Source organism: Acomys russatus, chromosome 30 (genome assembly GCF_903995435.1).
Source record: "Acomys russatus chromosome 30, mAcoRus1.1, whole genome shotgun sequence".
Classification (NCBI taxonomy): Eukaryota; Metazoa; Chordata; class Mammalia; order Rodentia; family Muridae; genus Acomys; species Acomys russatus.
Genome location: NC_067166.1, coordinates 9,216,613 through 9,231,700, shown reverse-complemented (window position 1 = coordinate 9,231,700; position 15,088 = coordinate 9,216,613). Strand labels below are relative to the sequence as shown.

The 15,088-nt window shown below is 44.6% G+C and overlaps 1 protein-coding gene across 13 annotated transcripts in view; it reads left to right on the top strand.

The window, feature by feature from the left end:
• Positions 1-15,088, top strand: part of Pde4d (phosphodiesterase 4D) — a 1,424,262-nt gene that overhangs the window by 1,371,863 nt on the left and 37,311 nt on the right. For 11 of the 13 annotated variants that reach the window (XM_051172553.1, XM_051172551.1, XM_051172552.1 and 8 more), the window contains one exon: positions 6,931-7,043. The exons of 1 other annotated variant lie outside the window; for it this stretch is intronic. In XM_051172553.1, the coding sequence (XP_051028510.1) occupies positions 6,931-7,043 (113 nt within the window). Of the gene's footprint in view, positions 1-6,595; positions 6,845-6,930; positions 7,044-15,088 lie in introns of those variants that run through there. One more of the 13 variants, XM_051172562.1, reaches the window with a different exon arrangement.

The following is a 15,088-nucleotide window of genomic DNA, read 5'->3' as shown; positions in this document are numbered from 1 at the left end:
CAACCAATCACAGGCAATGGGCTTCTGTGCAACAGCAGAAGCTGTGCCTTAAAAACCAGCTGCGGGGTGCTTCTTCTCCACGCCCACAGGCATTTACAGTCTTGTTGGGGGGATGCCAGATAACACTGCAATGGCAGAGTTTAAAAAGCAAGCTGAAGAAAAGTCCTCTGTGGACATAAACATGATGCTAGCGTAAGTAGAAGGGAGCTTGTACACCAAGCTCATGACCAAAGATCGTGGCATGTGGAAAACAACGTTTACGCAAGACTTTTCTGGTCTTCTGAAGACGTGTGTTTGAGAAAAAGTGGATCCAGGAAGATGCTAAACTATTGCATCCACGCAAAAATGAACTGGTGAGGATCTGATTACAGTGGGTTAATTGTAGAAATTACGAAAAAATTGCTAAGTGTACCTGTTAAGTGTTAATTGGGAATGTGGTAAGAATGGGATGGAGATAGGCAGAAAATGAATATGCATACATCAATAATTTTATTGTTTTAAATAATTTGTGTCTTGGTTTTAAATATAAAATTTTCACACCGTTTCATGATTGGACTCAATGAAAGTTAGCAAACTGTGCCTTATACACACTGGAATGTGAAGACTCTTATTTATTTAATATCCTTCAAGGAATAATATTGTTTATAGTCACATTACCTGTCCACGGAGTCCCTAACCCAGATGTAGGATCCCAACTGGCCCCACTCCAATTCCTTGTGGAGAAGCCCACCCCTTCCTACACTGAGCATAAGAAGCTGGGCTGCTTTTTTGCCATTGCACAGTGGTGGTCATTTGTCCTTGAGACAGCCTGATGTTAAGTTCAGTCTCTTCAGTGAATTAAAGCAACTCAGAGTTTCATGACCTCAATCCCTTTCTTAAAGACAGGAGAAAGGAAAATTCTATAGTATGCAGTTATCACATAAGCCGAATCTCTCCCCCCTCCCTCTCTCTCTCCCTCCCTCCTTCCCTCCCTCCCTTTCTTTCTTCCCTTTTCACTCTCCCCCTTCCATTTCCCTCACTCAAATTATTGTCCTACCTTACTTTGCAGAAGGAAGTAACCTGAGAGATAGTTTTTAAGAAGAGAAAGCCAGTTTCCTCTTGAGTAATAGTAGTCAAGTCCTTGTATTCATGTATAGCAAACAGACAACCAAACGCCTCTGTAGGATTTACTTGTTTCATTTTTTGAGACAGGGTGTCACTGTGTGGCCCTGACCTGGAACTCACTTTGTAGACCAGGCTGGCCTTGAACTCACAGGGACCCACCTGCCTCTGCCTCTGCCTTCCTGGTTCTGGGATTAAAGGTGCGTGTCAGCATCCTGGCTGCTTTCAAGGCAGGGATTGTTTTAGATTAGAGTAATGACGAAAGAAGCAAATAGTCTTATAAACTGATTGTACGCTAACATAAATATCTCCAAAAGTCGTCTTCTCATCGACTGGTCTTCCCTACGACAATCCCATGTGCTATACAACCCTACAGTTTCCATCTCACATAGAAGAAGATCCCAGGTCACACAGTCTGTTGTGTAACTCAGCAGCTCCTGATCCAGAAGATAGCCTAGCGCTCCTACCTACTGACCCCCAAGATTTCCATAGCCAGGGTCTGCTGATGTGTCACATCCCTCAGATCTTTCCAGGCTCCTTTCCCCTGAGAAAGGGTTTCTGGGACAGTTCACTGTCCTCCTCTCTGCACATGCACACTTCTTGTCCATAGGCCCAGGTGTTTGCTGCCCTCTTCCCTTCTCTTCTATGCATTAGTTACTTAGCATACCGTTGTGATCCAATGCCTAGCCAAACCACAAGGGCCGCAGATGGGAAGAGTGGATGTAGGTAAGGAGGGCGTGGCCAGCTGAAGTTCACGAAGGCAGGAGCCTGTGGCTGCGGCTGCTCATGCATCACACCTCATGGAGAAGTGCCTGACGTTCATTTGGCTCTCTGCTTTTCACCTTTTTCATTCAGTCTGAGGCCCTGACTGATATAAAGCTATGCACAACCAAGAAGGCGTCTAGCCATTCAGTTAATTCTTCCTGAGAGGGCCCTCATAGGCTAACCTAAAGGTGCGCCTCACCAAAGCCCTGGGTGGTTTTGACAATCTACATTAACCATCATCTTCTGTTTCTTCCCCCAGGATTAAGGTTCCACTTGTCGACTTGTGCCCAGTATGACTTGAACTTTTTTTTTTTTTTTTTTGTCCCATGACCCATGAGCTTCCTTCCTTTTCTACTGTATGCAATGCTAAACGCGTCATCAGTGATGCCTTTGAATGGACAAGGGACACACTCCTACACTCACTGTGTTTCTGTGAACTCTAATACAGCTCATGACACATAGCGCCTTATAAATGTTGACTTATTGATCAGATTAGAAGTTACTAGAACTTGATCCATTTGCAAAATTCTACTACAGCATATGTCAAAAAAATAAAAACCATCATAGCTAGTGAGAAATAGGAAAAAATACTCACAAAATTACACACTTCTTCACTTTGAATTTATTTTTGAAGTACTAAGTGAAAGTTTATATCTTTTATATGATTTAAAAATACTTCAAAACAAGAACTTGATGCCAGAAATATCCTAGGAATTGAGGGCAGCTTGCCACCGGCTTCAACACGTTGCATATACCCACTGAAAGGGAATCCAGGCCCTTCATGTATTTCCCATCAGATAAAATGCATAAAAGGGGGAAAATGTGTCAGCCAAAGTTAGAGCTAACCTGCACAGATCTTTTCCTGTAGCAGACCCAAGGAATGTGGGCTCACACGCGAGGCAGAAGTCTACCTACTCCCTGCACCATCAATTCTTCCCTCAGGAACAAAAGGCATTTAAGTAGGGGAGTTGGCTGAGGAGAAGCTGGAATTAATTAAAAAGGCGTGTTTGAGCATTTTCTCTTAGAAGCTGTCTGATGTATTTGTTTTAATTTAAAAAACAATCAGAGTCAGCTGTGATTGTTCCATATGCATTTTTAAATGGAGTAGCAAATGGTACCCAAAGTTTGCTTTGCTTTGCTTTCCACCCCCCCACCCCCCCACCCCCCCCTCCCCATCTCTCACCTGTTCTTTAGCAGTAGGCTTCTCTAGGAATAGTGACAGACTCCCATAGGCCTTTAACCTCACAAATATTGACAAAGAAACTAGCTATCATTTATCAAGTTTCATGTCCTGTAGCGCGGATCTTTTTTTTTTTTTACACCTCACAGTAAGTTATGGGTAAGAGTAATAGGTCCAACATTTCACAAGAAAACAACTACAGCCTTTAGCCAACTGCTGTGGCTCCGAGCTGACGGCGTTTTTCCCTTTCAAAGACAAGCTGCTGTTTCAGCATCCTCTCCTGGAGCCGTTGGCAAGATTTCAGGCCATGTGTCAGGGGAACCCTGTGCACATCACTATGACGGAAGCCAAGTGCTGGCCCACAAATATTGAGCCTTACTTATACTCAGGAGAGTTAAAGCAGACGCATGGGTATTGCACAGCTCAGGGCGCCTTGAAGAACACCAGCTCTCATGTTAGTCCTCAGCTGTCCATGACACAGCCCTTTCCTACTCAATGTGGAGTTTAGCCAGGAGTGTTTGGAGGAGTGTTTTCTTTCAATTAGCTCCTCAAGTTAAGCAAGAATCAGAGAGTTTAATAGAAGAGTTTTCATATGTTTTTAAGTAGGGCCACATCATATATGACTCCTCTAGGGGGCATTTTATTCATGAATGCAGTGTGTGTTTTTGGTAAAGGCCAACATTAAACTGGCTCACTGTTTTTGTCCAGCTAGCTGCCGATGACATTTAGGTGTGTTGTTTGGTGTGCTGACTCAACTTCCTGTAGGATAGCTGGCAACTCCACGGTGAGTTCCTCACCTCACCAAGGGTGGGGGGACGTAAAGGTCAGCTACTAGATGTCTTAGGACAGTTGGGATTAAAATTCCCTGAAAATGAAAACTTACTAATGACCCAAAAGAACTGGAGCCGGTCACGTTGCCTCAATCTCATCGTCTGCAAGAAGTAAATTCTCAAATCAACCAATCTTTATTCCAGTGACAGCCTCATTCTGTTGTATATGTAAATATTCTCTCACCAGTGTGTACAAATACATCAGGCTAATTTCATCCTCTAAGTATGTAGAGAGCGTGCAGAAGATTTTGGAACCTATGAGTGTAATCTCATTTGATTTTTGATAATCAAAATGGCAAAGTCGTGATTGAAAGATGAAATGGAGCTTCTGAAATCAATTCTTCATCACGTCTCTCTACTACCCCCCTTAAAAGCAAACCCCCATATATAAGTGGCTTGAAGCATTAGCTTGAAACTTTCCCAAATCACTGTTCCTTATTTATTTATTTATTTAGTTAGTTAGTTAGTTAGTTAGTTAGTTTTTCGAGACAGGGTTTCTTTCTGTAGCCTTGACTGTCCTGGACTCCCTTTGTAGACCAGGCTGGCCTCGAACTCACAGCGATTCACTTGCCTCTGCCTCCCGAGTGCTGGGATTAAAGGCGTGCGCCACCACTAAAATAAAATACACAGAGCCACGTCCTGCTAGGTCCAAAGTCTGCACTCTGCTTCTGGTTTCAAAAACCTTTCATAAAGATTGTAAGGGTGGGGCCAGGGAGTGCATGCCACACACTGAGGGGTCTCTTGGAACTCGTCCTTTCAAAAGGCTGTGTGGCAGGAGGCAGAAACGTAGCTCATCACACCTTAAGGATATATAGAGGATGCCTGGCTTTGGATAACAGAAAAGATGGCAGGGACGGACTCTACACAATGGCTATGCCTCTGAACACACTGGATGGACAAGCTATGGACAACTGGTGTGACCATAAATTAATTTCATCTGACAATTTTCTCTATGCCTGGTTTACATAGCAGAAGGAGGAAAACAGCAACAGTGAACCTGGACTGCTATGGTGTCCAGACCATGCTCCTACTTACACATAAAATAGATTCAGTATATTAAAACATCGAATCACTGTTTCAGCCCTTTGGTGTTTCAGCTCTTTCTATGTAGTGTGTATCTTTATTTTCAATAGGGAGCATGTAACATTTTATAGTTTTATGATTTGAGAAAGCTAAATAGGTGAAATATTTAATACTTACACTATACAATTATCTTGGAGACTATTTCCTTTATTTTAAAACAACAACAACAAAAAATCAACCTTAAATTTCAATTCACCTGGCAAGGTTTAGGCAGTTGTTGATGTAAGGTCTATTTACAGAGATTAGTAAAGGCGGCGGATGCAGAGGAAAAGGCAAATTTTAATGCACAGCACTTAAAATGAAAAGCATACAGCTCAAAAAAAAAAAAAAAAATCTTGGAGAAGGACAGGCCAAGAAGCAGGCATAAACACACTCTGAAAGTTACTGAAGTTTTTATAAATTTAAGGAAGTTGCCAAATCCTGAGATTCAACCCATAACCCACGGCATCCTTTCTTGTACCTGATCATTGATGGAGTGTATGTACATTGGGACAGAATTTCTTTACCCCACAAGACGGTAGATTAGAAGATAAAAAGTGGGACCCCGCCACTTCATCTAAGCCTTTTTCCTTTCTGCTGGCCGTCTTGTAAGATAGACTCCCCCGCCCGCCCCCCGCCATTTCTCCACAATGCTTCTCATAGATTGTTTCCTCTATGGTGTGCAGAAACAGACTTTCAGAATTTGTGTCTTGGGAGCCCCAAGTCCGGAGCGTTCTTCTGTGTTCCTTTAAGGTTACTCTTAAGTAACTCTGAAGGTGAACTGTAGCCTGTTGTAAGGTTCTAAGGCATTCTGACCCTATAGCACTGTGGTTTGTCTGTTTGCGGTTCCACCAAATTTGAGAGGGGCTGGCTGGGCTGGCTGGGTACTGACAAGCAGCCCCTGGTAGAAATGATTTTTATCCCCATAATACTGCCCCTCCAAGTACAAACATTGGGAAATTCCCAAACCAAAACTTCAGGAAGGGCAGTGCCTGTCCTAAGTCACCTTGCGCCCAGGACACCCAGGCCTGGCAGGCTGCTCTCAGCCAGAGGGCATGGGACTCCGCTGTGAGCCCGGGGTCCCCGCGGGGCAGGTGCGAGCTCGCCTGCGCCTGCGCGCTGGTGCCGGCCGAGCCCCGCCTGAGCCCCGCGGGGACCCCGGGTGGCGGGCGGCGGGCGCTCCACGCCGGGTTTTCCGCCGCTCTAGTGCGCGACAGCCCCACAGCAGCACCGCACACACGCGCGCGCGGCCGCGCCTCCCGGCTGCGCTTCAAAGCGGCGGCGCGGGCTGCCTCGGGGCGATGCCGCGGCGAGGTGGCAGGGAGGGCGACCCGGATAGTCTATTGCAATTCGGAATCCTTTCGTAAGGAGTCGCGGGGGAGCCAGACAGCGCCCGCGGGGCTGCGAGGGGCGCGAGGGGGAGTGTTCCCGGAAAGCCAGCATGGAGCGGAGCTGCGCCCGCCCGCGGACTTGAGCGACAAAACAGGAAACGGCGGCCGCGGCTGATTCATTTGCTTCGCGCGCGGGGCTCGGCGGGCGGCGGCGTGGAACCGCGGCTGCAGGACGCGGACACCCGGTGGACCTCTGGCCCGTTTGCGGGGCGAGCTCCCCCACCCCACCTACTCTCCCCTGAGCGCGCCACCAGGGGCAGCATCTGACCGCAGGGAACCCCGAGCTCGCGCCGCTGCTGAGAATCCGCCCGCGTACCCGTGCCAAAGTTGGCCTGCAGCACTTTGCGCCCCTCCCTGGAGGCTGACCCGCGACGTCAAGCTGGAGCATCCTGGCCAGCCTGAGCCTGGCCCAGCCAGTACAGCCTCAGCCCCCTGCGCGCCGCCGCCGCCGCCGGGCCCGGCAATATGAAGGAGCAGCCCTCATGTGCAGGCACCGGGCATCCGAGCATGGCGGGGTACGGCAGGATGGCCCCTTTTGAACTTGCTGGTGGCCCCGTGAAGCGCTTGAGAACTGAGCCCCCCTTTCCCTGTCTCTTCGCAGAGGAGGCCTACCAGAAACTGGCCAGCGAGACCCTGGAGGAGTTGGACTGGTGTCTGGACCAGCTAGAGACCCTGCAGACCAGACACTCCGTCAGTGAGATGGCCTCCAACAAGGTAAGCTCTCGTCAGTGACGCTGTTAGACTGCTGATTCCCACGGCGGCGGCGCCACGCTGGGGAATCACCGATCCTTGTGGCCTGGGGAAATACAGTGAGAAATTTGTCATGCTTACTGCAAGTTAGCTACTCTGCGCCTTTGGAGGGAGGTTCCTGTTTGCATTACCTCCCTGTAGGTATTAAACATTTTACAAAAGCAACTCTGACACCCTGTGAGCATCCTTAGGACAAAGGGACTTTAGAGTGACACTTTGCCCTTGCAGCACAACCCCAGTAGGGGCTGGTGGCGTTGCATATTATCAAAGGTGCTGCTTAGGACTCCTGGTTGGAAATCAGAGTTGCAGGAGTGCTTGAAGGCACTAGGACGCCGCCGCCACCTACCTCTCTCAAACTTAGATGAGTTCACTGAACTTGAAACCTTCACTCCCATTTCCCTGGTCCTTAGAGTACCTTGGAAAGATTGAACCTTTAAATATTGTTCCCTGTGTACATTCACAGAGATGTGAACAAAATTAGAAGTGTCCGTATGCTGCCTTTGTCTCCTTCAGTATTGGAGACGAAGGTTTCTGAAGTCATTCACCATGCTAGGCTTTAGTTGGGCATGTGTGCCATATGTGCCAAGGTGTTGCTGGTCTTCTTGGCAGTTAATGGAGTATGGTGGCAGAGAAGTAACCTTCAGCATCATGCAGCCTTAAAGGTAGCCTAGGAGGAGGTATGCTAGAGTACTTTCAGTCTTGCATTTAAAACAACAACAAAATCATGTGCTTTACGTCTTTGATCATGCAAAGGAATAATTGAGATTGTGTGGTTTTTAATGACTGGCTGGGCCTACATATTTGATCCAAACGGCTAGAAGAGTCAGTCAATAAGGACATGCAGTGATTAGAAATAGTTGTCTCCTTAAGCTATTTCTGTAGTTTTGGACACCTCTTTACAAGGTCAGGCGAGTTAGGACATTTTACCCGTTGTGTATGCCTCTCAGTGACCAGTGCTTTCTTTTTCATGTTTGTTTAATGTCGTTTCTTTCCCATCTGCTTTATTGCTCATGCAGATTCTATAAAAATGCCTTAGCATGCCAGCCAGTCACCGGATCGCTGTATCTGTTAACACTGTTGTTCAGAGAGACAGCATTGTTGTTGGGGTGAGAAGCTGGCCTTAAAACTAAAAGGGCTCCCCCCAAAGTATTCACCGTATTGGTAATCAAATCATCATCGTCGTCGTCATCATCACTACCACTACCATTTCATTTGGGCCTCATTTCTAAATTTCACTTGGCTGGGCTCTCTCGTTAGGACTGTTGCTCCTTGCAGCAGCACTAAGGGCCACTGTTCTTGTTTGACCAACACATTGTTGCTTTTGTAAAATGTAAATTGCTTTTAATGATTTGCTTTATAAAGTAGAAGACATGTACTAAGCATGTCCAGTGTCTTAAATGCTAAGTAGGGCATTCTCAGTAGGGTTGACAACCCAAAAGGCAGATCCAAACCTGGTAGCCCTTTTGCCCGATAGGTGCGTTTTCCTGTGTTTTCAACGTGATAATTTGGCCATACCTTTCACGGTTCTAAGCAGTCATTTCCCCCCAAAAATCCATATTCTTAATGTGTAAGGCCTGCATTTGAGTTTAATAATTTATGTGAGATCAAACAATATCGTGATTTTTTTTAAAGCTGTGAAGTAGCTTATGTCTTTATTTTAAGCTGGAAACTTTGCATCACGGTAATTGCTCCAAATAATGCCTCTCTTTTACAGGCTTGGGATTACACAGGGATTTTGTCTTTTTGAAAAAAAATCTTAGCTGCAAATGGTTTTCAGACTTTGTATTAACTGCCACAGGATCATGTCCGGGGTGGGTTTACTGGGCTGATGTGAGACATACATAAAGTGAGGAGACACTTTTCAAAATGCATTCAACTGTGCTTACGATTCCTGGTCCAAAGACATGACACATTTCACACTTACATTGGCGCAGTCAGCTACTGTTTGAATTTTTAGTGCCAAGGCCGTTCGTTTCTTTGTAAATTCATTCATTTCTAAACTCGTGTTCTGCTTGCATGGCCTTTCAGAGATGAGAAAGTTAGTCTAGAAAGAAAGAAAAAATAAAGTCCCCGGTAATGGTGGTAAAGTCACCTTTCTGGTTAATAAACAAGGGTGGGAGTGAGCCACTTCCACCCAGCAGCTGGTCAACAGAGGGCTGTGAGTGACATCCTGCCTTCAGTTTGGACTGGCAACATGAACAGCTTCCTTGAGGCCTCACTAATCTGAGTGAATCAGCCTGATAAAGTAACTTTTTGATTGGTAAATTTATTGCCCTGCATTCAGTCACCGTATTTGGCTCGTTCTCTTTTGCCTTTAAATATCAAGATACTTTTCTCCTCTGTGGAAGTTAAAAAAAAAAAAAAAAAAAAAAAAAACTCCTTAATATATTAGAAAACACAATAATGCTTTAATAACAAGTCAAGATTTAAAAAAAAAACAATAGCAGACGATTTATTGTAGATTTGAAAGCTAGAAAGTGGGAAGTGAGGTCTTTAAGCCTGCTAACAGATAATTCATATACTTAAAAGAGCTCAATAAAAAGAAATTTGAAATAGTCAGTAGTTGTAAGGCTACGTCTAACAGACAGTGTATTTTCTGTATTGCTGTCACAGTGTACACATGTACACAGGCTGCTGGTTGGCAGTGTGGGGACAGGAACATGGTTGATTTCTTGGCCAATGCCAGGGCTGGCTGTAATACACGTAGGGTGCTTTTACTGGATGGATAAGAGATTCCAGATGGCATTTAATTTGAGTGATTAAATCTACAGCATTTACCCTCCTATGCCCATTTAACCTGCCTAAGATTTGTACAGATTTTCCCTGGAACCTCCTTGCTACAATTGACGGGCAATTTTAATGAGGCCTCAGAGCTTTGAGGTGGACAGACCTGTAAGTTCAGTCACAGTTTTCTTCTTTGCTGGCTGAGATATATATATATATGAAAACTTTTTAAGCCTCAGTTTTCTGTAGCATAATCTGGGCATAATAATAACTATTCTGAAGGGGCACTATATGAGTTTCTTGAGTTCCTGTTTGTCTGAGATGTTTGCTTTTGTTCGTTTACTGCCCAAGAGAAATTTTTGGTAGACATTTTATGTGGCATAGATTTTTATAATTTGTAGATAATTGTCTTTATCATCCACCGATAACCAGAACATTTTGAAGTTCGGAGTAGATGTTGAGGCTTTTCTTAAATTCGCGTTTAGAGTTCCAGACAGAACAACTTCTGGGACTTTTCTGTCCTAGAGTCACTGAAAATATAGGCCTTGCTAGTCTGCAGGACATACACAGTATTGTATGTGTTCGGGGGCAAGTTGTTGGCCTTCTATAGGGATTGTGCAAAGTTTACTTTTCAAAGTAAAATACATTACCATTAAGAATACTTTCATAATGTTCCGGGGACACACACACACACACACCCCACAGATTCACTTAAAGAGGTAAATTAAGCATGGGAGGGTGTCTGTAGGAGAGATAGACAGAAGTCTGGTCCTCAAGGCTCTCATAACCTATTAATGCACATTTTACTAGGTCTTCCATCTAAGTGCAGTGATGTTTGTAGGAGAACAATGAAATCATTTTGAAAACTCCATAAAACCCACCAACCTAAAATTCTTACTTGTTTCTGCTCTTAGAATTTGGGGACCCTTCAGCAGTTTAGCTCTGCTGGAAAGCACTGGGCTTCAAACTGCAGGTCCCTCTTGAAGTTGGGATTTGATAAGCCTTTGAAAGAGACTTAAGGTTTTTCTGTGGTTCATTTCAAAGGCACTCGCACCAGCTCTGCACACACGGTTGGTTGCTACTTCTTTGTGAATCTTAGTTTGTCTCTTTGGTCCATTGCTGGCCTGTTTCTCTGCTTTGCATACAAATTAAGCTGCTGAGAGGGGTTCTTTTTTTTTTTTTTTTTTTTTTCCCTCTCTCTCAGAGATTTTCCCACTGGCTCCCCCTGCTGCCGTATGCTTGCTACTGCATAGCACAGGCTAGCACTTGCTGTGGCTGCTGATAACGGTTTTCTTCCGGCCAGGAGGTTTGCAGGAAGGAAGATGGGATGTTCACAGCTGTGGCTGAGTCTTAAGATACTCCAGCCCCGCACAAGTATGAAATAACTAGGAAGGACTGAAAGTCCACTAAGATGGAAGCTAAGTGAATTGGAAAAGGCATTTTAATTTATGGAGTCAAAATAGTGACAATTTAAAAAATTAACGTTGAAACACAGAAAAGAGGATGGGCAAGAGTTGGTGCATATGCCTGAATAAATACATACATTTTAAGAGAAAAGTTCTCCTATAGCGTCAGAAAATGGGAACTTGTCTCCTGATATTTTTGAGTTTGGCATCTTGTTCTTCCAGCTTCCCAATAAAGGTAGATTTGGAAAAGCTGTTTTTGAAGTTTGCATGTAGATCCTCACCGTGAGCACATAAGACTTGGACCCCATGTTTACATCATCACAGTTAGGAAAAATGCTTCCTTTGCTTTTAAGTAGTAATACAAAAAAAACCACTTGTTTTAAATGCTTTAAGTTTTGCGCACACACTGTGTGTGTGTGTGTGTGTGTGTGTGTGTGTGTGGTGTCTATCTGTATGCGTGTGTGTGCACTCCATTTGGAGGTGAGAGGACAAGTTGCAGCGATTTTCTCCTTCCATCCTGTGAGTCCTGGGAATCACACTGAGGTGGTCAGGTTTGGTTGTGAGCACCTTTACCTACTGAACCATCTTTCTGGCCTGGAAATCTCCTTGACTAGTAAGGCCTTTGATTTTAATTCAGCAAGTCACTGAGGACAGACAGAAAGAAAGAAAGAAAGAAAGAAAGAAAGAAAGAAAGAAAGAAAGAAAGAAAAGAAAGAAAGAAAAAACCCTACATTATCATCAGTTCAGTTCTTACATTAGCTTTCAGTGTTGGTGAGCTTTTAAAAAAAAGACCTCTCACTTTTATGTTTCAATAAATGAATCAATTACTAGATGGATGCTTTTGGTTATTACTAATCAATTTTACTTATAGGAAAATGGTAGCTTCTATGGCAGATATTAACTATGCCACTTTTAAAAAATCAAAATACAAGGCTTAGCTGAGGTAAAACAGTGTGTTTACCAAGGTTATGGATTGGACAATGTCTTTTCCCAGATAGCAAGGATGGTAGACAATGCTTTGAAGCACCAGAGGTTTCTGTGGCTTCTTTGGGTATCAATAATAGGAAAGCAGTTTCTCCACTTTAACAGTTTGGGGGAGGATGTCTTTTCTTAAGACAAGTCCATGGTGTCCACTAGCACAGTAGTTTAAGTGGATGTAGCAGCTAACGTAATAATGAGTTTATGATCTTGTCCTGTGGAAAATACCACGCGTTTTCTTTTGTTATTGTTTGGTACTCTTGGCTCTCAGAGATGTTTTTGCTGCACTTTTCTGTGTAAGGAAGATGAGTGACGTTTACTCTCTGGCCTGGAGCGTACATTACTGGTGCTTACAGCAGCTCTGCAGAGTGGAAACAACATAGACGTCTGTCGTCAGGGGAACTTGGTTTCAAATTCCAGCTCTGCTCTTTCCTACCTAATAACTTGGGCAGCAAGCCTCGCCTTCCCAAAGCTCGGCATCTTCATTTGTAAACACAGTAGCAAGAAGGAAAATAAGACTGAGACGCTGGGCCAGGGATGTAGGTCACTTGGTTGAGTGCCTGTCTAGCACTCACAAAGCCCTGGGCTCAATCCCTTGCGCTGCATAAACAGGGCCACAGGGTGCGTGCTTGCCCTCCTAGCACCCAGGAAGTGGGCATAAAGAGCAACAGCTCAAGGTCATCCACCACTACGTAGAGAGGTCAAGCCTAGCCTGTAATACGGGAGACATTGGGGGAGGAGTATAGAGAGAGAAGGGGGAGGTAAGGAGGGGAGGGAGAGGTAGAGAGGAGAAGAAGGAAAGACAGCATAAGCTGCAGTGTACACAAAGTCCAGCACAGTGCAGAGCATACTCTGAGTGCTCCATCATATGTATGTATGTATGTATGTATGTATGTATATATATATATATATATATACATACATATACATATACAGTGAGCTTAGGAGAACCTAGTATGGTATTCCTCATAGTAACGCCATACAGTGTTATTTCTGTTCTGTTAGAAAGGGTCATCTGTGCTAGAGCTTTTCAAATTTTGCGATTACTATGTGCTTTGACGTCTGCTGTTCCATGTTGTTTTCATTCAGAGCAATTCCAAAAGGTAAACATCAGAATGTTCCATCATCTTCAGCGATGACAGCTGAATTTCTATCATCTGCATCACAACAGGGTGTATGACAAAACAAGAAGACATGCCCCGCCCTCCCCTCTGCCCCCCCCCCCCGCCCCGCAGTCCACACGTTTTGCTCACCTTCAATGGATGCTTAGTGTTGTCATCTAGCAACAAAAGCAATATTGCAGTTGTGTTATGATTAGATGGACGTGCTGGGTTTAAACTGTGATTTTTTTTTTTCTTTCTCTACTACCAATAAGATTTCTCTACTGGAGGAGAGAAATCGAAATTCTGCAAAAATTCTTCCACTCTGGTTACGGTGCTGGTCAGGCCCAGTGGCCCCTGGGTTTGTCTGGGCTGGATTCTCTCTCTGCCTCCTGTTAGTACAGTCTGGACCGCTTTACTTCTGTCCTTCCTTCTGCTTCCTGGTCTGCTATCGTTACCACAATGATTTCCGTGAAGTGTGTAGACAGAGTCAGGAACACAGTTGGCACTGAATGTGTCATGTCATTTATCTCCGTCCGTTACAGGAGCATCATTAGGCTTCTGTCTGGGCGGGGTGGGTTAGGTAGGGGCCCGCCACCACTGTCCTGATGGGCATCCTTCTGATGTGTTTCTATCAGGAGGCCTGTGATGCAGATGCTGGCCCAGTGGCATTACTGTGATGTTTCCTTTTCTCTTCTTTTCCCCCATGACCTTTACAAAGCCAGTATTTAGTTTTCCCATCTGACAAACTGACATGAGTTTGGTGTTTTGGCTTCTTTCTTTCTTTCTATCTTTTTCTTTTTTTTTTTTTTTTTTTTTTTTTTTTGTCTAGAACTCTGAGCCTTTTCTGGCAAAAGTGCATAAAGCGGTATTAAAGAATTTCTATCCAGTTTTCCCTGTTTATACAAATGTATCTCTTCTCCTGAATGTCACACCACTTCTTGTTATTATTTGATGCTCAAAAAGGCCTGTTCAGAACATAGCCCTCCTTCCCACCTGGTAACATAGCAACCATTTAATATACCACAAACATTTCCCTGCCTCGTCAGCCAAGAGGAGTGACAAGCATCGGTACCCCAGTGTCGTGAACACACCTGGCCCTGACGTTCTGGGTTGCGACATCGCATTGTAATAGGGAATTGGGATTCCATAGAGAGTATTTGCTTTTAGAGACTCTGGCAGGGAAATATACAAAGAAGAGCCTGGAGCGCCTTGCAGTGCCAGGAAGTAAGGACGTGATCACACACACACACACACACACACACACACACACACACACACAGAACTCCTCCGATGAGGACATCCCACCCTGATGCAAGAGTACACCGAAAGAACACCCAGGGGCCTGAACTGGAACAATTTGAGCAAGAAAATGTGAATATTAGGTTATGACCCAAATTGTAACACCAGTACACGCAACCCATACTGGCACAATAACAGCAATAACAACAACAAAACCCTAGCAGAGCAAATGGTAGGGAACATGGATAAACTCATGGGCAGTGACTCCAAGGCTCTTCTCCAGGTTGTTGACCTGTAAGAAGAGAGAGCTTAATTCCTCATCCCGCAAAGATGGGTATACCACAGCGATTTCCTTCCACGTAAATTGGGTGTGTGTGTGTGGGGGGGGGTGTTTAACTCTACAGTGAGCATACTGACAAGCACTGCCTTAGCCAGGGTGTCAAGGTCATCACTGGCAGCTGCAAGCTGTATTGACCATATATCCTTGATATAATCTGATTAAAAAAAAAAAAAAGCGGCTCTTTGCATCCGTTATCCTCATACTCAGAACGTAGCCCCA